At 43.9% G+C, this 22,697-nt stretch overlaps 1 protein-coding gene across 2 annotated transcripts in view; it reads left to right on the plus strand.

Annotated features, from left to right (window-relative positions):
* Nucleotides 1–22,697, plus strand: part of LOC111222171 (protein spinster homolog 2) — a 64,000-nt gene that overhangs the window by 14,413 nt on the left and 26,890 nt on the right. For both annotated transcript variants that reach the window (XM_022745766.1, XM_022745765.1), the window contains exons 2-3: nt 4,969–5,034; nt 20,495–20,631. In XM_022745766.1, coding sequence (XP_022601487.1) covers nt 4,969–5,034; nt 20,495–20,631 — 203 coding nt within the window. The remainder of the gene's footprint in view (nt 1–4,968; nt 5,035–20,494; nt 20,632–22,697) is intronic.

The raw sequence follows: 22,697 nt of genomic DNA on the forward strand, positions 1-22,697 counted from the left end.
GCCGGCCACAGTCGGGCATATTTGTGGTCACCTTTCTCCTTGCTGCAGTCTGAGCTGCTCTGCAGCCCAGCCTGCCGCCTCTGTTCGCTGCTGCTCTCTCCCTGCACTGATTCTTACTGTTTATCACACACTCGAATACAGAAACTGGTTACAAGAACAACAAGAAAAGACACACTTTCTCCTCACTCCCCCCCCCCCTTCTCCTCTTCCTTTCCCGGACTATTTATACTGATGGGGTGACATATGAAAAGGAATCACCCCCTTCACAGGAGTGGAGTGGAAGGATCTGGCCACATCAGCAGAGTGGCTCACCGCTGCCTGCCACACTCTGGCCAGAATGAATGACTTCCATCCATTGGCTCCCTCTCACTCTGACACACACACAGTGAAACCAGGGGAAAGGGGAACACACACACACACACACACACACACACACACACGCTCACACATATCCTATATATATAAACAATGGAAACATATGCTTTACAAATCCAATCGAGCCCTGTGACCTGATGTTGCCACCACCTCTTTCTTTGCAGCTCAGGACTCCTCTGTCTCTTTCTGTGTCTCTCACCAACACCCATTGCTGTTATACTGGACTGTTATTCTCTCCTTCCTCTTAGCCTAGTTTCTCTGAGCAGAAATAGAACCAGAGGGGCCGGAGATCCACGAGTCTCTGTTGGGGATTTGATATGAAATCTGTCCTCTCCAAGCTGATGGAGCTCTGTGTGTGCATTTCTGTTTCTGTTGTATGGGGTGTGGTGGTCTGTGTGTGTGCGTGTGTGGGTGTGTGTGTGTGTGTACGGTGGTCCCAGAGGAGTAATGCCAGCAGCATGCGTCACTGCATGGAAGCTGGACTTGCAAAAACATCATGCTGTATCCTCATTTAAATGAATCACAATATCATGTTGTTGAAAGGCAAATGAACACTTGCACCTCACCTCCAGTAGCTGAAACAAATAACCTGTGTGGTGTTATTTTTAGTTTTGATGTATTATTGTTTCTTTGTTTTCAATATATGATGCTATGCGTAAAAAAAAAAAAAAAAAGAAAGAAAAATTCTGGAGCCTCATATCCTGGTTCAGACAGTAAATGAACAGTCTACTGGTGGCCTCATAATGGAAACAGCAAAGACTGAAAGAAACTGCTATTCATATCGGAGAATGATCATTCACCATTCATCGCTCTAAATGTAGCATTTGTGGTTTGTTAACGTTCACCAATTTGAGTCATTTCTCTTCTCGAGCAACACTGAAAAAAAAGTGGTCATAAAGGCGGACTTTATGAGAGGGTGGAATAAGTGTCAGCTCCACACCGGCCCCCGACTCTGTGTCAGCTCTGTGTTTTGGCTGCAGTGAGCAACTGCAGCCGCATACGTAGCACTTACAGCTCAGCATCACAATACACTCGTCGTGAGCACCGGACAGTGCTATCACACGTCACAAGATAAATCCTAATAAATGTCCTAAAGGGCGGCGGCTCTGCATTCAAAGTCAGAATATTAGATACATGAGAAAACATTAAGAAACCCTGGAATGATTATTTAACCATTTCTTTGAGCTTACTCATGTTTTTGTTTTGTTTCTGTATAAAGCTTAAGCCAAGGGAGTGTACAGTACATCAGGGAGGGAGTGGCCTACAGGGAAGCTGTCAGTGTACATTGCTGTGTGAGTGCTGTTACCTTAAATGAACATGGAAGTACCTGGTGTTATTGTTGTGTGTGCAGTCAGGAAGATCCACATTCCTGCGATGCCTCTCACTTGGCACCACGCTCAGATACACACGAACCCCTGGAGGCCTGAGACTTGAGAAACTCATTAACGTCCAATTAAATGGATCTGCAGGGGCATATACTGTATGCGCCACGTTGTCACAGTGGCAGTGGTGACCTAAGATGTAGCTATAATGTAAAATATCACTCTTTTCACTGTTGCCATGGCGTCACACAAGGTATTTCTGGCATCGTACAATCACCTGTGTAATTCAGGATCGCCTCAGCAGAAAGAGCAATGTGAGAAAAGCCTGTTGCAGAAATGTTGATGTTCATGTTGAAGCAGGAACACAGGATCCAGTTGCAATGAGGGTGAGAGAGGGGCAGTTTGGAGAGTTGGAAAGCTGAGTTCCTTTGTGGTCTCTTGACCTTTATCTCTTTGAGGGCCCATACAGCATTGCCATGGCAACTAAGCTGGGCACTGCCAGCCTGGGTGGGGCCTGTGCTGCCTCGTTGTTAGATACATCACTGAATCTCTCTGTGTACATTTAATGGACTTCTGGGTCCATAAATCCAAAAATATGAGTTATGAGTTTGACTAAGAAAGAAAAAGGAGTTAGAAAAGAAGAGATGGGAATGGAGGAGGGAGGAAGAGGGGAGAATGATGGGGGAGAGAAGTCAAAAGGTCAAAAGGAATTTCCAGGCATTAAAAGGCCTCATTGAAAGAAGAGATGATAGTTGTGATACACTGCTACACAAACAGGGAGCTGCTGTAATCCCTCACAGATTAACACTATTCATTACACATCTCATTGCACTTCAACCTCTACAATAAACACTGTTGCCTTGATCTGACTTCCACCACTTACTTAAACTGATGCACATTCACAGGTGGCTGCTGGAATTAAGTAGTGTGTAATGTATATTATTATTATTATATTAACTTCTCCTACAATATTTTGATGATTGATATGATCTTGTTGAACTTGGCACAACAGGACCGCAGCTCCAGTTTATCCAACAGCCCCAGCGCCCCATCTTTTCCAAATCTTACAGTAAACAACATTTTACCAACTCCACCATTATTAATCGTCTGCTAATTGTGTGGTAAGTGTAGACGGGTGTGGCTCAGACAAACGCAGACTCTGTCCAGGAGGGACGCTCCACCATCTGGCATAGGAATCCCCCTCCCAGCAGGCTGCGTATATGTCTGTGTGTGTGTGTGTGTGTGTGTGTGTGTGTGTGTGTGTGTGTATGTCTTCCAGGCCAATTAGAGTACAGCTGCAGTTGTACAGCACACTGTTAAACAGTGTTGTCGCTGTCTGACAGGCCGACCGAAGGGTGGGGTGGTGGTTTTGGGGGGTGTGGGTGTGGGTTGGGGAGGGGGGGTTATAGTCACTGTCACAGCCAACCTGTCTGCTGAGGCCATGTACCTGATGTCACAGTGTGGTTGGCAGATCAGCTCCCTCTGGACAAAGAATTAAAGGCGTGTAAAGGACTGTGTGACGTATAACGTCACATCGTGATTTCACGATTCATCGGACAGAAACATCAGCTGAGTCGCACCTGTGTTTAGACGGTTTCTGCTTAAGTCTCCACCGAATGCTCTGATGGAACTGCTAATAAAGACATGCAGTTACCACATGTTAAAGCAGACAGAGGCGATGTGGCACACGGGGGAATCCGAGGCGACTGAACTGTTGGTTTCAATGAAAACGGGTGACAACTAGAAGTCGAGTTGTTGTGAAAGCGAAAGAAGGAAAAGGAGCTGTGAGCGTATAGCAACAAGAATGCTGCCTGTGCTGTGAGAATGTGAGCAGGTGGTTTGACTCAGATGACAAGAATCTGACCTATGTCTCTCCTCCCTGCCACACAACCTGAACCTGCCTGTTGACAAATAGACAGGCGATGTCAATGCCAGGGATGGCAGTATCAACGACGTCTATTATGTTAAGACGCTGTTATTTACCTGATTGGCTGTGATCTACCTCATCATCCTCCAAGGCCACAACCCTGAGATGACAAGGACATTATGCATGAGTTATCTCTGCAAGTTACAGAGATGCACTAGTCTAGAGGTCAGGCTGTGCTTGGTGTGCTGGGCTCAGGAGGAGAGGGGCAGACGGATCAGAGGCAGCCAGCTTTTTAAAATGTTAGTCATGCTGCTGTTCCATTTTCATGAGCTGTGTTGCAATTCCCAAGGACCAGCCTGCCAGTTTCACAGAGGGTCAGACAGCACCAAGCTCACCACATTGCATCTGGACTGCAAGGATCTCTAGGATAGAGATGTATTATTGTGTTTCTTTTGAGTTAGAAAATAAGACTTTGAGATTTTCCAAGCTGGTGGTCTCCAGAGGAGCAGAATTCATTTGATGAGACTTGTTGCTTCTTGTTTACTGATGCTTTAAACTGTACGTAGCCATAAAGGGGTTTTCTTTGACCCCAATTTATCACCCTCTGATCTTCTTTATCTTCTTGATCTTCTGATGTTTATGACGTGTTAAAAAGTTTATGAGATGTCTTGTGCATGCTTTACATGCTGGCAACATTGAACACACACGTCATAATGTTGTGATGAGAAGATATTCAGCTTTTCCTGTATGTTCCTTGTCCTACCTCTGGCCAAGCACCAGGTGCCCTGCACTTCATTAAAGCATCATAGGCATGCACAGTATGTGAATTTCCTCTCGGGGGGGGGGGGGGGGGGGGGGCACAGTAAGACGGCTTCAGAGACCTTGTGGTTTCTTTGCTGTGTGTCTGTGTGACTGCTGAGAGCCACTTCACATGGCCGTTTGCAGTGTCATCTGGAAAAGCCCAAATCAACTGTGCTGGAGCTGCTCCCCAGAGCTGTTCACATGAGCCAACGGGAGGCTAATGCTGGAGAACGTGTGCATGTGTGTTATGAGATTAGTTTTTTTGTGTGTGTGTTTAGCAGAAGGTGTAATTTAGCACTAGAAATTGTTCTTATAAAGTGTAACACCCTGCAGTGATATCTTTGCAGCCATTTACTAAAGTTTAGCGCTGTATGGCAGCCAAGAGAGCACTTATCAGGGCTGTTATATTGCTCCTCAGGGACGTTAAGTGAGTACTGTCTATACATCATATCCAACAATAATCACAAGCCACAACAGAACACCATAAAGCCACAATTAAATGCAGCATAAGTCAAAGAGAGATGACTGTTTCGATACCTGTGATTATAGTTATTATTAGATATTGAAACCACATTCATGTTTTCCCTCTCCTTCCATTTACAGGTGTCGTGCTCGACATCCAGCGGCATTACAACGTAACGGACAGTGGAATCGGCTTGTTGCAAACAGGTAAGTCCTTTAATCCCATAATTACACATTTGAAAAAAATGTGAGCTCAACAGCTAAACACATTCCCCTTGTCGTGAGGGTAATGATCGTGTAGCTCGGATATGATGGTGTTATGACACTGAAATGTAAGGTTTGTTTGGTAGAGATATTGATCACAACTTACAGATAGAAATGCTGCACATTATGGAGTTAATTTACATAAGCAACCCACTAATTGTTTATTTATACCTCTAATATTTCCCCTTTATATGTATTAAGGTGCTTTAATGTAGGATTTAAATAAAAACACTTCAAGTTTTCTCATGGGAAAACCAAAAAAATGGGCTCTACTTCCCTGTCTCTAATTTCCCGAAGTGATGTCGCTTCAGTCAGCATCAGTTGAGTCTGAAAACTGCAATTAAGAACAAGAAAAAAATCGGAGGGTGTGGCGATAGAGAGATGACAGCTCTCTTCTTCTGCTGCATCAATTTGGATTCCTTTTTTATATCTGTCCATCGGGACAGAGTTGTAGGGATGTAATGCTAAATCAGCAATTCAATGTTTGCAAGAATTTATTTATTGTCTCCCTGTGACATGCTGCATTGATTGGAAGAGGATCTGAACGTTTCACCAGCTTTTTGATATGAGCTCAGTTTGTATAATTCGCTCTATATATGCAAATCGAAGCTGGTTACATTTACTTAACACCCAAAGTATCACAGACTGACCTAAACGAGGGTTTTTTGGTAGCAGCATATTCCCACAGCCAGCAGCAGCAGCAGCAGCAGCAGCAGCAGCAGCAGTAGAAGCGGTGGTGGTGGTGGCGGCAGGGCAGGTTAATTGAAAGCAAAACAAAGTCAGGAGCCAGGCAGGCTGTCCTGCTCAGAGCCTGGATGCATGTACCCGGAGCGTCTGAGGACGCCGGGCGGGGTTTCCTGCTCTACCCGGGAAACCCAATGAATTCACCTTTTAGGGAGATACCATGCAAAGCCCTCTCTTTGGAGGACAGGACCCAGTCTTGTCTCCATGAGCCCTCACACTCATTCAAACACCTAGCAACCTGCACACAAAGCACCATTGAGGGGCAGGCGGGCAGGTTTGAGTTTGCGGGTGAAAGAATACAGCCCAGTGTTTCCTCCGTCACTTGATGTTCTCAGACCGACTCCGGGTGAGCTGAATGGTGTGTTGAGGACAAAAATATCTAACAGGAAAAATAAATCAGTGTTGTAATTTCTGTTGGCTTTCCTGTGAATAAGCTACTTCACCACTTCCAAATCTCATTTCCACCTCGTTTCACTGGTATGAACACTCTACGTTTCATATCAGTGACTCTTTTTTGTTTTGTTGTTTTACTGACAGCAGTAGTCCAAAAAATGTAAATAATCAGACTCCAAATTTCACATTAAGCACGTTCATGTGCTGCCGGTACAAACTGCTCATGTTTTGTTAATGTGAGTGAGGGTGAGTAAACGGCATTATTAGCACGGTGTCTGTATTTGTATAAAGCACACTCACATTTCCAGGTGATGTCTGGTTAGTATGAAATCTAAACAAGAAACAGGAAACTGTGAAGGGTGTTTGACTCTTAATGCTGTTTGTACTGGCTCATTATTTAGGTTATGCACACAGCCACACTGGCACACACACAGTATATTAGTGGAGCGGCATGTGTAGCTGATTTGCCCTCTGCACCGTCTGCGTTTGCAGGTCTCTCTCTGAGAGGCACCCAGCCGGGCCCGGCTAAAAGCAGGGTGCTTTGTGTGTTTGGTTTGCCTGGCCTGTCTTGGCTTGTCTTGGTTCAGACTCCGCTTGGCCCCTGATCCCCAGGCGACCTCTTTCTCACACCGGGCTGAGGAATGCTGGGAGTCCGAGCCTGGAGGTGTGAGAGCGGGTGGGCGCAGACAGGGAGCCTAGATGTGAAGAAGAGGTTAGGAGGTTGATGTAATCAGGGTGCTGGGAGGGAGAGTGACAGTGTGTGTGTGTGTGTGTGTGTGTGTGTGTATATGTTTACAGTATACACCCCTACCCCCCGCTTCCGTCTCCAGAGGGAACAATCCCTGCCTCTGTGAGCACCTGCAGACCAGGCCGGCTCTGCCTTCTCTCCTGCCTCGCTCCTTCTGGCCTGGCAGCTTTTGTGCACCTGGGAATGCAAACTGCCCACGTAGGTGTTTTATAAGCAGTGGGCGTTGTGTGTGCTGAGGCTTTCTCTCTCTCTCTCTCTCTCTCTCTCTCTCTCTCTCTCTCTCTCTCTCTCTCTCTCTGCTGCCAGGTCACCCTCACACTTTTAAAAAACACTGACCACACACTGCAGGATCCAAGTCTTAGAACAAACACAAGACTGAGTCGTTCCCTTTTTCTGAACTCTGATCTGGCTCCGTTTGAGAAGAGGAGAAAAGTTTCAACCCTTTTCTTTGGCTCTTGATCAGAACTCCAGGAATGAAAAATTTCCCATATCTACATGTTACTGACAAGTTGTTTTCTTTTAGGAAATACTAGCCTGACTGAGCACAGGGAGCCCTTAGGACCTGCTGCAGTGTTTGCATTTTGATTGTTGCACTACAAAAACTGTCTATCTTTTGTGTAGTTTTTGTCTAATTTTTTATAAGTGGCATTAAGTCTTTTTGTTTCCAAATGAAAATCAAGTGCATTTTTATTAAGTCTTGTATTTTCCCTGGGTTGATTTATTAATTGCTTGAAGAAAAAGTAGAAAAATGTCCCTCCGTAGCAGAAAGATAAGAAACATCAGTCTTGACAGACACTCATGAGACTGAATGTCTTGGTGTGATTGATGTTTTTTGCCATGCTGTGGTGTAAACTGGTGTTTACGTGTTAAAGGACAACACACGGAAAATACCCTGTGGTGAGCTCAGCCTCGGCAGCACCAGTTATTTCTGTTATTTGGCAACACCGACTCTTTTAAAAAGCATCTTACACAACACAAATTGACATGAGGTATGTGCTTGTTTCTGTTGTGCATGTGTGTGTGTGTGTGTGTGTGTGTGTGTGTGTGTGTGTGTGTGTGTGTGTGTGCGCGCGTGTGTCATTACTGCCCGGGGAGCTGAGGTCTCAGCTGTCTGTGTAAGAGGATGAGATGTTCATAGCTGTCAGTCAGGTTAGGCTAAAGGCATGCTAAGCCCGGAGCTGTCCGGCTCCGTCCATCAGCAAGTGGAGATGGTCTCACCTGTGCTCAGCAGACCTGTCAGAGCACCAGGACGGCCTGAGCTCAGCTCTCCCGCTGAAAAGGGCCTGTAGGCAGCGGCTATCTGAAGTGAGTGACACTCACACACAGCTGTGAACAAGGACGAGTCCCGAGGGTACTGGGGGGCAGGAAAGGTTAATGGAGGAGAGGAAGAGGAGAGGGGGTTCACCTGGATGGTATTACCTTCGGGTTGAGGGGAGTTTTGAGTCCTTTTGTTAACTAGACAGAGAAATCTGAGAGAAAGCTTTCTCCTCCTGTTAACATGCTGAGGTTATTATGTTCCAGTGCTTTGAGGCTAATCAAAAAAAAAAAATCCTAATGAGTTGAATTATCTCCAATACTGGAAGCTGGCGTAGTAATTATCCTCCTCCTGGTTTAGCATGGAAGCAGAGTTATTGGGGTCAGCCAGGCTGGATGTACAGAGGGGCGGCAGCTTAATAAGGAGCCGGCGCTCAAAACAGCTCGCAGACTGTCTGTGCCCTGTTCTGTGTGTGGCTGCCCACCTTGCCTGAAACACGACACCGGCACATGCACACACACACACACACACACACACACACACACACACACCAATTGCACCAGTCTTAACATGGTGTCAGTCTGCCATTCGGCCAGTATGTGAGCTGTGAAGAATGAGGCCACAGGTGCTGTGTGTTACGGCTTGAGCTCCGCTAACACATCAGACTTATTCTGCACACAAGAAAGCTTTAAGCCGCAACCGCAACAAGTCAGCAATGTATTAGCAGAAGTCAGGTTTTTTTACCACTGAGGCTTTATCCCGTGCTGCACTGTGAGCTGTGGCCGTCTGGAACCTGATATTTACTGGATCTGAGTGTAGCTAAGTGTATCGCTTTATGGTCAGTGTAAATCAAAAATTCCTACTGTTGAATGGAGGCCTCTCTGATTTCCCTTTACACACTCTGTAGTTGAGTTATCAGTACTTGATCAGCTGTTTTGGCCACTCACAGCTGCTCCTATTTTGTCTCTAGCCGTCATTGGTGTCCCTTGGTACGTCCCGTCCCCCCCACGTGTCTCTCTCTCTCTCTCTCTCTCTCTCTCTCTATCAGCAGCAGCTGTTGTAGCCTTGTTGTCACTCCCACTGGCACCTTATAGGAGTTAGTGGAGTCAGGGGCATGAAGGGAAATGGAGGGAGAAGAACGGGCCACCTGTGACTTCCTCCCTCTGGTCATGCGTGGCAGCAAAGGTTTAATCTTCTCCGCTATTGATTCCTCAGGCCAAATAATTGCATTGCGATGGTGTTCAGCAGCCCCTCTTCCTGCTGTGACCAGAATAGAACGATGACCTGATGATGCATCAACATCACAGCGTGTGCGTGCGTGCGTGTGTGTCTCCATCTCAGGCTGTTTTTTATAGGCCATGTCTCGGAGGAGGGCAGCTGTTGGCCGATGATTGGCGCCCTACTCTTTGCTTCCTTCTCTCTCACTTCCTGTCGACAAACCAATAGCTGACTGACTGCCGATCCAATCAGGATTTCATGGCCAATTAAGCAAGCATGCTGTCAAGCCCTTTTTCATGTAAATGCCCAGTGAGATCTCTGGTCACTCCTTAATTTTAAGTACCACAGAAAGTGCACAAAGGAAGGAGTGGTGGGGTGTTGTGATTTAAAAATAGGCCCTTTTAGTCACCGTGGGAGTGACCAAGCGTTTATGACAACAATATTTCTTCCTGCTTCCCCGAAACAGAGGCTGAACATTGATCGATGGCTTGACGCCACGGGAGGCTGCTCAACTCTTTCTGGTCCGAGTGACATCAACAGATCAATAAGGAACATACACACACACACACACACACTCCGCACCCCTCCTAGTCAAACACGTGTTCTGTTCACACGTACCTCACCGAGATATGGGCTGCTGCTTGCTCATTTAGTCTATGTAAGTGTGTGAGTAATGAGAAATGTGCATGTACTTTGTGTGTGTGTGTGTCAGCCCTGGTTTTCATACCCCATTAATCCCAATAAAAAGGGACGCATACAAGAACACAAACACAGACAAGTAGGGTCCTCTGTCATTTCGGCCGGAGCTTGTCATTAAGTCGGCTGCTCGTGTAGTTGCTGCGGGGAAATGGCAGAAAAGAAAAATCTCCTCACGCTCTGCTGCTGGAGCTCAGCTCAGTGCCATGTCACCATAACTGCATGTTTTTACTAATGCTGCAGTCTGGATTGCATGTGCACACGAATGAATGCACATCTCACTACTGTTCAAAAAAGGCAAGCACCTCTCTTTATTCCTACCATATGTGTTTGCTTATGGTATGTGCTGGTAATGTTAAAAAGATGATGTTCCCAGGCACTCCTTTCAGCCAGGCTGGTATTTGTAGCAGCGTGTAATTCTCCCCAGCTGCAGCTCTCACATTGAGCAGGTATCTGAGAGAGAGAGAGAGAGAGAGAGAGATCTGCAGCAGCAGCAGCAGCAATGACAGGCTATCAGCTCTGAGAGAAGCTGAAAGATTGAGTAAAATAAAAGAGGTTTAAGTTGGCATTAGGTAGCACTTGGTGGCAGCTTCTGCAGGAATTAGCCGCTGAGTTTGACAGAAACAGACAAGACGGAGAGCGCTGCCGGGGTATTTCCCAGGGCTGCATGTGGCATTTATCAAACAGCAGCCAACGCGCTGGTAATCCAACCCTGGTGAAGTCTGAGCGGATGGGTTTCTTCGAGAATTAGTGGTGATCAGAAATGTGAGGAATGCAGAAATGTTTGGGGCGCCACATGAAGGGGAATCCAGGAGGCAGAAATGTGATGTATGTATGAGAATGTCTCGGTTTCAGTAAGACACACTGGTCGGCTTTAGTGTCCAACTCAAACAAAAGTTATGTGTCGCACCCTCCACAGGCAGTCCCATTAATCATTAGAGTAAGAAACAAAGCGGCCACGCCCACCGGCGCTGGACACATAATAGAAAACACTAACACACTGAACCCCATTGAGTGGTTAGCGATGACTGAAAGGAAGAGTGTCTTTCTTCCACTCTGTGTTATAGTGTTTCTTCTGTTTTTCAGACAATCTTCAGTCAGCAGTAGTAAGATCAAGATAATAAAATATGTAACATCTTATCCAGCCTTTGTAGTAATGAATATTGATTTTTCTCTTGTTCGTATTTCATCTGCGAGCAGACAGAGCCTGGTGCGAGTTACTCTGCTCCATATGGACACGCACTGACTCTTTATGAGGCCCAGAACTCCAGTAAACAGCATTAGAATTTAGTGTTGTGTTAAATTTAATACACAGGGGACAGTGCAAACCTCCAGGCTGCATTCTGTTAAACAAATACATGCTGCTAAGTCTCCACAACCACAGTTCAGAAGTTAACTTACCATACCATTACAGCCTCTGTATTACTATGCATTATGCTGATTAACTGTCAGATTTAATAATCGAACAATCAATAATCATGCGGAGAGTTGCAACATAAAGATTTTAAAACTCTATGTACTGGCACAACTAATAAAAGATTCCTCTAAGTGTTCACACTGCTGTGTAACTGTTCCAATGTCTCTTCCTGGAAACAATCAGGATTTCTCTACTTGTTATTTCTCGTGAAGCGCTGCTCCACGTGTCTCGGTGGAAAGTTTCAGGTGCATTCCTGCGTGTGCATAAATGTAAAAGATCGGCTTCAACCGGTGGTTTCTGTGGAGACATCGGACGCCGATACCACAAGTACCTGAAATTCTTCTATTGTGAAAGATTCGTCCTGTGAAGAAAGAGATAAAAAAAAAAAACTGAATCTGCAGAAAGGCGTGTCAGCCAGCAGCTCACACCAAACACACAGCAGTGGCCGTCTGATATCATGGTCAGATTAATTAATTTTGGTGTCTTTAAAGCATGTGTCCATAACCTTAGTGTTTTATGTAACACACTGTACGGAGTTCCTTTTTCTGGGAAGGGTTACATATGGTCAGAGTGCCTGACATATTCAGTGTGTGATGAAATCCGTGACAGTGGTATGCAGGGTTAGGGTTGGGTTACCTGTTGTATTCCCGCAACAATGCCGGTGCCCTCCTAAGCGTAATGGTAATGATAAGATGATATTTAAATGACAGGTGTATCATGGTTCAGGTCATGTCACCACAACACCGTGGTGACACACAGAGATGTCACTGAAAAGTCGCAGCCGCAAAATCTCACATAGTGTCAGACCTGAATGGTCCTGACCAATAACGCAGTGAATTGTTTGCGATTTCCAAAGCTATTTGGAGGGTTTGATGGGTAATATTATCAAAAGCAGCCAATTTATACGCAGTGAAATAAAGCCTGTATGATAAAAGAGATCACAGGAGACTTGAGACCTTGAGACTGAGAAAATACAAGAGTTACGAAGCGTTCTCTTACTGACTAACAGACATTACTCATCCATAGTGTGCTCTTCATACAAACACCTCCGGTTGCAGGCGGAAGATAAGGGCAGAGGCACAAAGGTGGAGGAGAATCAACAGACCCTGGGGATGGATGTTGTATTTATGGAAGTGTAGTGGGTGCAGTGTGTTTACGGTGCGATGAGCATTAACACCTAGACACCTTGTCCACAGTGAACAGGTCAAAGTGACACTCGGCGGTGCTGTAAATGGCTCTGAATGACAACGCCCAGCCTGCAGACATGTACAGACCTGCACGGAGGACGTGCTTCTCCTATTCCTCTAATTCTGTCTCTCGCAGCTGACGGACAGTGGAATTCCTCGAGCTGATGTCCCCTGGTCAGACTGTCAGGTTTCACAGCTGCAAGGATGACGGTGCCTTCAGCAACGGTGGGAAATACCCACATCATGAACCTAAAAAGAAAATAAAAAGGAGGAATTTCCATAGATATGACATGATGAGATCTGACTTTTAGTGGTTAGAGAGAACAATAACGATGTGCTTTATTACACTATGATACTGTATGGTTTGCATCTCATATATGTGACAGGTGCAGTTGGACATTTTCATTACCAATAACCCAAAGAGTTTTCCTTCAATTTCACATTTCCCCCTCTGTAGCGCACAAGGCAGCTCTGTGCCTCTCGATTTTTATATTGAATAAAAAGCTGATTGCTTTTTGTGATGATTTCCAGCCAGGAGCATTCACTTGAATCCGTGACAAACCACATTCACTTCAAAACTCTGATCTCAGAGGTAGGAGCTCATAGGGAGCACTTGAAAGCAGCCGAATAGTTTCTTGTGCACATCTGCTTTGGGTGGAGATTAAGTCATGCTCTATTTTTGTGCCTCTCAGCACCTTCAATTCCACTTTTTCAAACTAAATCACTGTCTATTCACCATCAAGAGAAACGTGAATTATCCCATATATAACCATAAAAGTGTTTCAGTGTTGTTTGTTTAAAAAAAAATGGTTCAAATGGGCTGCTGAGCATTTGCTATCCCACAGCCGGATGCTGAGCCTCACAGGTGCTCTCTTCAGGGGAAACTAGTGTTTCATAGGGAAATGTATCCATACAGACTCCGTGAATATCAATCACACACACACACACACACACTCAACATACGTGTGTCTGCATCTCCCCCTGATGCTCTATTCACAGTGGCATTGAATCACAGGGGGTGAGTCATCCCGAGGGGTATTGTTCCGCTGGCCAATCAAAGCCAGGACTGGATTTCCGGTGTTTCTATGCTCCATCTGTGTAGCATGTGAAGGAGAAAAAAAGTGTGTGTGTGTGTGTGTGTGTGTCTGTGTGTGTGAGTGTGTGTGGGTGTGTTAAGGAGGGGTCTGTCCATGGGGATGCAGCTTCGCTCGATTGTATTCTGTTTTTGAGTTGAGTTACATTCATTTGTTCCTACCCAACCGCATTTTCCGAGAGGCTCCGCTGCACCGGCATCTGCACTGATACTCATGTTATTTTTACTGTAATATTTCTTATACAGAGAATATGTGGTGAGAAACACATGTTGAATTTCCCCATATCAGACTATCTACTAAGAAGAGGCATAATTAGACCAATTTAACCAACCAACCATTTTTTAGAGGATAATTCTAAATTAAAAGGCTTTGGTACCAGTTCACCATCAGACGTACTTCATGAGGTGTTAACTGATTCATAAGGTTCCACTAATGGTGAAAGATAAAAAAATGATGATGGCGATGATAATAAATGAAGATAAATGATCACATCAGGGCTCACTGACCTTTACCAGACGTTTATGACTGTAGAATTAATAGCTTATTGTTAATTGAAAAACCTTTGTTAGTTAAAAGTCAAGAACTTTACAATAAGATAGTTTTAAATATCCGTAAGCTATTAGTACATGTATTTCAGCCTGGAGAACACTGTGCGTGTTACACAACCACTGGGCCATTAGCTAATTGATGACAGGTTCTGCTGTCTCATACTGTGGCCCATGCAGGTCCTCATCCACATGAGAAAGAAGTAATCAGCAGCGTGATTCACCTGCGTATTACTGCCACACTAACAACACAGTAATGCAGCTCGAATACCTGACTCCAGTGTCCCCATTATACCTGCTACTGTGTCTGCTTTTGACTTCTTCTCACACAGCCATTGTCTTCTTGTGGAATGTCCTAAGACTGTGGTAATTGATGTAATTTGCTCTCTGAGAGACTGTGAGAAACATGCACAGCGTCTCATTTGGTATTTAAAGAGGACAACATCAGAGCAGGTTTGACACTCCTACCTGAGGCACATATAAGACCGATATTAGGATCCATTGTATTCTTTGTGAGAGAAATTTGAGTTCAGTCGCAGGACTGCTGTTATGTATTCTGTCAGAAGTACACAAAGTTCAAGGGACTTTTTTTTTTTTTTGCTTTAAGCCTGAGAGAGAGAATGAAATAGATAAGAGGGAATAATGATTAATTCATCTCCTCTGTAGAGGGTTCAAAATACAAAACCACTTCTCGTAGACCGGCCTCAAAGGCGTCCCTGCAGTCAGATGAGCTAACGTTAATAAGTGACCTTAATGGTTCAAACGACTCGGTGAGGTTACAACGAAGCGCCTCGATATTCACCGCACGGCTTTCAGAATACACAATAATTTAACCACCGGTGTCCTTGCTATTAATTAACTGCAACAGTTTTCTTCACTTAAGGCCGCTGGTGTAGAATTGACAATTACTCACAGCCTAAGAGGAGATAAACAATAATTTTAAGAGAGAGGAATCAGTGTTTGTCAATATGTTACATAAGCTGAATGATAAAGGTAGGATGCCAGGCAGAGCTGATACTGTTGGGCTTGTTAAAGTGTTTTTTTCAGTCTACGGTTGAGTCACTTCCCTCAGAAGTAGACGGCTACGCAATACCGCCATTGTCATTCACGGTCATCATAATGATACACACCAAAAGTAAATACTGTAATTAGCAGAAAGAAGCCGTTCCCTCAGGAGATACAGCCTGTCTTTCTGCTTAGGTTTTGCCTAATTTGCACAACACTGAGAACTGACTCATTTGTTTTTTCTGCTCCACGTGTGTCAATTCGTTTGTCAAGATGGAAACAGAAGTGTCAATAATGAAGGTAAATTTTGCTTCTACACGCTACTGAAAACGCAGCTTTGGTGAACTGGCTTGTTCTAAAAGTTGGTCGTGGTCCGGAGAAGTAGTCAAAGCTGACCATTGTCTTATAAATGAGGTTATGAAAACTTTTCCTCCCCTTCTGCCCGCAGTGTAAACATCCACAGAGGAGTGCACTCCAGACACCAGCCCCTCGCTGCTGGAGCTTTCCTGCTGCTGTTTGCTACGTATGCGCTTTATTTATTAAAGATAACCATCTTTGGTGATTTGCCAGGGCTTATCTCTGATGCCACCGTGGAGCTCACACAAACATGTGGCCTTGTGGTGTTCCACTACATAAACAAGAGTAAACAAAGAGACAATAGTGGTCAAGGCAGGAATGTGACTTGTGAGGACAGGCTGCATTTTATGCAAATTTCATACTCAGGAGGTGTTTACTGTAAATCGCACCTGTCCAGCTACCTGTTCGACATTTAAAGTCTTGCAGAGTGCAATTAGGCACGTCGTCTGCACAATGAGAATAATTGAGGCTTTTCCTATGAAGACTTGCAGTTCTCACTGCCGGCACTGAGAGTTTTGGGTGTGACCTAGCATCTGTGAAGACTTATTCTGAGCCGTGGTTTGTTTGTCCTTCCTACAATGTCTTGAAATAGACCGAACACATTTATTTTCTTGTCAATACGTCCATTCTCACTAAGTTCGCTGCTCACACAAGATTCAGTGTTCTGCACTAGACAAACTGAACACTTACCAGAACACGATGTAGTCTCATGGATGAGGTTCGGTTTATTTTTAAAGGAAAACATCTCGGATCTCTCAAACTGAGTGATACTAGAAGGAGGAAAAGCTTTGTTTCCAAGTATGACAGATGTCTTTATTTGGGCCCTTGTAGATCTGCAGCCCTCAGTCAGGACTGACAGGAGAACAGTGGGGCTGTTTTATAGTCAGTGTTTGTAGTGACAGGGTATTTCCTGGGAGCAGATGAGCCTCCGTAAATTTCACGTGTGATATCAGTGAGCATCCAGTCTCAGTGACAGCATGTTTTTTATATGATGCAGATTATCCAATGCCAGGCTCCATGTGCACAGTCTTGTAACAGATTTAGTGTAACATTGGATTAATTACAACAAAACGGCTCCATGAAAGATTCCTGTTGGATTTTATATAATGAAAAGAATCAGGTCTCTCCTCTGTCAGTCTATATTTTATATTTTACGGTTTTATTTGCAGTGACATTTCTTTATCAGCATTATTTCTAGATTATTGAGGATATGCACATTTCAAACATCCATAAATCAGGTCAAATATAGCTAGACGACCTCTCTAAAGCCAAATCTCTGGAGCCTGGCAGGGCTGTTCGTGCCGACTGATTAGAGAAAATGTGAAGAGAGAAAATGCAGCCGTATTGAAACTAACACACCCTGATTCTGTGGCCTTGACACCTTGACAATGTTCCCCTATGCTTTCCATCAAGAAAGGAAATACATCTCTTCAACTGACATGTGACAGTAACTTCCATGTATATTACTTCGTTAGAATTCAAAGCTTCTTAAGAAAATGTTTATCTATCTTACCGCACACTTGTTCTGTTGGGTCACTCTGTTGGTTCCAAATACACTGTGTGTGTGTTTTCACTAGATTAACCCTAAAAATAGTGACACAGACATTTGGTTTGTACCGAGGACTCTTATCTCCTTCTCCCTTGTACAGTCTCTTCTTCTTCGCTTGAACTGGAGTTAAACTCACACCAAGCATGTAAGCTTAAATATACACACCAGGCTTTCCCTCCTCAGAGAGAAGCAAGGTTATCACTAAATAAATGTGAATGAGTCGTAAGAAAACGTTGCAGCTTATCAACAAATCACAAAATAGCTTAGACACACAGGGAGATGGTGTTGTGTGGTCCTGCTAATGACTTAGAATAAGCCAGTTAATGCCAGCTAATGATGTGAGGATGTCTACTGTATTTTTTGACAAACTGCTAAAGAGTGAGAGAGATGATCCGTGGCCCCTGGCTTTTAAAACCCAGGTGGACCAGCTGCTGGTGAGTGATTGTAGACCTCTTCTTTATCTTATCACCAGTATGCCCTGCAAAACACCCTGCTCACTCGCTCACTCTCTCTCTCTGTGTGTGTGTGTGTGTGTGTGTGTGTGTGTGTGTGTGTGTGTACATGGGTTCTCTCCAGCAGTGCTGTGGCTGCAGGGTGACTTGCCAAAGCTCTTTAGAGAGCTGGACCTGCACAGAACAGTCATCAGAGTCATTTAGCATTACACAATAAACGTACAGCACTTAGCCACATAAATGCTTGTGATGGAGGCCGCAGACAGGGACACAAAGAGGAGGGGGGGGGGGGGGGGTGCAGGCAATAAGAGGAGGAGTAGTGAGACTCAGAGGTAGAGAGGGAGAGCATGGGGACGAGGTGGGAGAGACTCATTATCTGTAACAAACCGCTGAAGTAATTCCGGCACCGTCAAAAAACCCAAACCGTAACTGATTCATTCATTTATAAAAATGGAAATTAGATTTAAATTAGACTGTAAATTACATTTTAACATCACTCTGTGAAATGGGATTTTTTTCCCCCTCAAAATAACACAGTGAGTTCACAGCAGAAGATATCTGCCTATAAAAAAAAAAGTAGTTAAACAGAAATTAAGTTGAGTTTTTATTTTAAACTTCAGTTTTGATTTTGTATAAATTAACATATTATTGTGATAAGAAATAATTTCACAGGGAGGTGAGTTTCACTTTTTATGTACATGTTGCTACTGATGAAAATGAGGCCTCGGTTCTCGTTAGACACTGAGTGCAGAATTTGATACGAATAGCTATGACATGAAAATCAATCGTCTTGAGAAGCTGGTTGTTGGTTGTTTTATTAAACAAAAACTAAAAACATATTTCTTCACTTCAGCCTTTAAGCTCTGACTTTCCTGATATGATACAGGCTTGAAATTATTTTTTTGCACTTAGTTTCGCATCGCTGTACTTCTTTTAAGATCTTATGCATTCTATGTGTTCTATCATTTAACTTTATTTTTATCTTATTATGATTACAATTATTCAGTGGGTTTTGGTTTCCATCTCATATAAAATGTTCTGTCTCTGTGTATCTGTGTTATATTCTATGTCATTCTATTTAAATACCTGCAGTATAAGTTATATAAAATTTTTACACTAGGTAACACTTCCCTAAAATAGGGTTATGAAAGGACTTTTCTTTTGTCATGTCATAATATCACATGTTCAAAACTACACTTATGCTATAATCTGATTACTGTCCCTTATCCTGTTGGCTGGCCTCAGCAGCTGTGGGACTCTGATGCCTCTGTCTTATATAACACACCCCTCCTCTCCTCTCTCTCATCTCCTCTCCTCCCTTCCTCCTCTGTATGTTTATGCTGATGATGTGTCAAAACACTCCAGCCTGCCTCCCTAGCTCGCTGTCACGAGTCACATCTCTGCCCTTTCTCCTCTGCAAAGACACGAAACTCAGTTTGAGAGCATTAAAAATTCATGTCTGTTTGGGTTGGTCTTCCTCATTAATATTGACTAAAAGCTCTGAGAACAGTTCTGCTGCTGTCCGGTCAGCAGTGGGACAATTAGGGGAACACATTTTACAGCACTTGTGCTCCTTTCACTGGAACATAAGTTCAGCTGTAAGAAATTAAGATGGAGGAATTATTCATTGCCACACAGCTGACACGGTGCTCTCCCTAGAATAGAGAGGGAAAGAATCAGTGCTGTGATGTATTGCTATTAATTGTCTTGCATCGGTTTAATTGTCAGTTTAATTCCAGCAGTACTGCATTAAGCCCTGATGTGTTTACTCCACCACTGTTTTGAGTAGTTTCATCTCAGCAATCTAACAACATAGAATCCTGTCTCTGTCTCTTTTAAAGGGACCTATTCCTTATTTTCTGTCATATATTATGTTGCAATGTCGGACGTCCATATTAAACGTGGGCAAAATATCAAATAATGACGTGAATGTATGTAAAAGTAATCCCCATGAGACAAAAGCTCAGGTGTCAGTCTGCTCTGAACACCAGGTTTCCATCGTTTTTTTTCTACGTCTTGACATCTCGTCATGGATTCTTTTTTATACGGTCATCTGCTCTAAGCTCAGCTCGTTCTCCCAGCAGTCTACATGAGTCGTATTATAGACGTTTAATGTGCTCCAGCATTCAAATAACCGACAGCACAGGTTCACTTAACAGTCATTTCAACGTTAGCTTTGGTATTTATTTTGGTATTTATAGAATTTACATTTTTATATATGAATTGTGATTGAAAGATGAAGTCCACTGTCATGTTGCACAACAAGCAGGTAATGGGTGTCACATTTACTGAACCCCACTGTAGGGCAGTACACTTCTACAGCTACTCACCCGCTCTCTCCACAAATTGAATCCTGTAAAAGAAACATCACCTTCCTCAGTGCTGTACTGTCGGTATGTAATGTCCCTCTGCCAGGTTCCTTGTAGCAAGCAGGTGAAGTATGATGGGACACTAATTGGCTGGAGTTGAATAGAGGTGTCCTCTGGCAGTCCTTCACTGAGTCTCTGGCTGACTGGTATCACACAGTTGATCTGGACAGGTCTTGACTTAATAAGCCGACCGGGGAGTTGAAATACTCGGCTTAGTTTAGTCAAGATTCAAGGTTTTTTTTTTTTTTTTACAGCAAAGTGCATTGAAGTAACACATGAGACTGTAAATATGACAAATGATAAATATATATCTGCGTCAGTAACAGTCATTTTAATTAAAGTAACATTTTCTCCCTTTTCTTTTCCCTCCGCAGTCTTCATCTGCAGCTTCATGGTAGCAGCTCCCATCTTCGGTTACCTGGGCGACCGCTTCAATAGAAAGGTCATCCTGAGCTGTGGCATTTTCTTCTGGTCCATTGTTACTCTGTCGAGCTCCTTCATCAGCAAAGAGGTACGACATCGCATATACAGTCTAGATAGAAACACAGGAACAACTGCAGTGCAAGCGCTTCAGTGTTATTTTATCAGGCCGCTGCGCATGTGATACGGCCTTCACTGGCGAGCTAATTATTCTGTTATGATGTGGATATGCTTAATGTTAAGGCTAGTGAAATGAAATGACACGCTTGTTAAGTCAGACACCCGCTTAGCCTGTGTAGACATTCTTTATACCTCACTCTCTCTCTCTTTCTCTCTCTCTCTCACTGGCCACTATCAACTAATGAAGGCCCATGCCTCAGAGTTGTCTCAGTTACAATGCTTTAGAAGATAAGACTGTCGTTTCTCTGCCCCCAGACAAGTGGATTTAGATTTTATATCTCTGAAAGCCTCTGTGCGCTGGGCGGCATTGAACAATAACATTATCTTCAGGGTGACGATGTGGGTGGGGGAGGGGTATCTCGCTGAGAGTAGCCATCACATTACTGTGAAAGGCTCTGCACATGTGTGTGTATACTGAATGTGTGTGTGTGTGTGTGTGTGTGCGTATAGACGGACCTTGGCGGTCGTACAGCCTTGATGGACAGTCGCAATAAAAATCTAAGGAACTGACAAATGCAAGTAGCTTGACTGGCAGGGATATGCGGCATTAAAAGCCACGTTAGTTAAATTTATGCAGCACATGGCATGTCTGCTGAGCAGCGCTGCACTGAGTAAGCCTGTTCGCCGCTGAAGCTTCAGCCCAGAGCCGTGCAAGGGAATGACAGCTCAGAGATGCTGATGGACTCAGGAAGGCGTCCTTTGACTTAAATGCCCTATAGACTCGTGAGCAGGAAATACATTCACATGCTTATGGCTAAGATGAAATGAAGGGCCTCTTCCTGTCTGCCAAATGACCCAAAGGCTGCTCACTGCTGATGAGGGGATGGACAGTGGTCCTCAGCCCCCACATTCCTCTAACTCCATCCTTCAGACATCTTCCTGGGTATGCCAATCAACTGAGACAAGATAAGATGGCTCTTATGTAATAGCACTACGGCACATGAGAGATGAAAGGCATGACATGTAATGAAATGTTAATGGCCACTTACAACCGAGTCCTATCATTATGCATTTAACACTCTGGGGCGTTTTGGAAAGACTTGCAGCAGATACAGAATTCGGATCTTACATAAGAGAAATTTGCCACTGTCTTAAAGTTAAACTGCGTTTTTTTTCTGCATGACCACAACAGATTATCGTCATTAAATGATAACTTGCAGGTCAATTGAAATTTTAAAACGCATTAGTGGCTGCCTGCAGCTCACTGCTCCTCACTGTGAGTCAAACAGCTGAATGTCTTGGAGCAGAAACGCCCCTTTGATAACATGCATCGAATTATCCTTTATCTTTCATGTTATCTCTAAGATAATTTTATCCAATGAAGAGCATGAGTCATTTTATTTCTTATCTCATGAAAATAAAGAAGGTGGAACAAGGATAGCGACCACTGCTGCCACAATGACTGATGATCCCTGTCGTAACGTTACAGGTACAAGGTGCAGGTGCAGCTCTTCTCTTCCAAATGTGAAGTTGTTAGAGGTCCTGGTGTGACCTATTAGACTCAAGATAGTATGAGACTTGTCTATTGCCTCTTTGGTGACCTGAGAAAAAAAAGTTCTTTCTCCTCTCTGACAGAATTCAGTTTTGGTAAATGGGTCCATATAACAAAGAGGAAAAGTAAATTATATCCTTTTAGTCAAAATGGCATTATTCAAAGTGCAGAGTGCCACATTAGTGTCAAACCCTCTAGAGTTTTCTTTGCATTAAGGGAGACTCTGTGTCTATGTGCTGTAAAATGCACAAAAAGAACACACATCAGCATGCTAGCATTGTCACTGTAAGCATGTTAGCATGCTGATAGCAGCATTTATTTCAAAAGCACTGCTGTGCCTGCGCAGCCTGACAGAGCCGCTGTTTGAAGTTGAAGTAGATTTTCCCTAAACCTCCTTAATCTCTTTTATCTCTTTATAGTCTTCGACCTGCTTTTGCAGTTTCTAAACCTCATTTTCACGCCATTACTCTTTGGAGCTTTTTTTT

The sequence above is a fragment of the Seriola dumerili genome, unplaced genomic scaffold (assembly GCF_002260705.1).
Source record: "Seriola dumerili isolate Sdu_G_001 unplaced genomic scaffold, Sdu_1.0 BDQW01000091.1, whole genome shotgun sequence".
Lineage (NCBI taxonomy): Eukaryota > Metazoa > Chordata > Actinopteri > Carangiformes > Carangidae > Seriola > Seriola dumerili.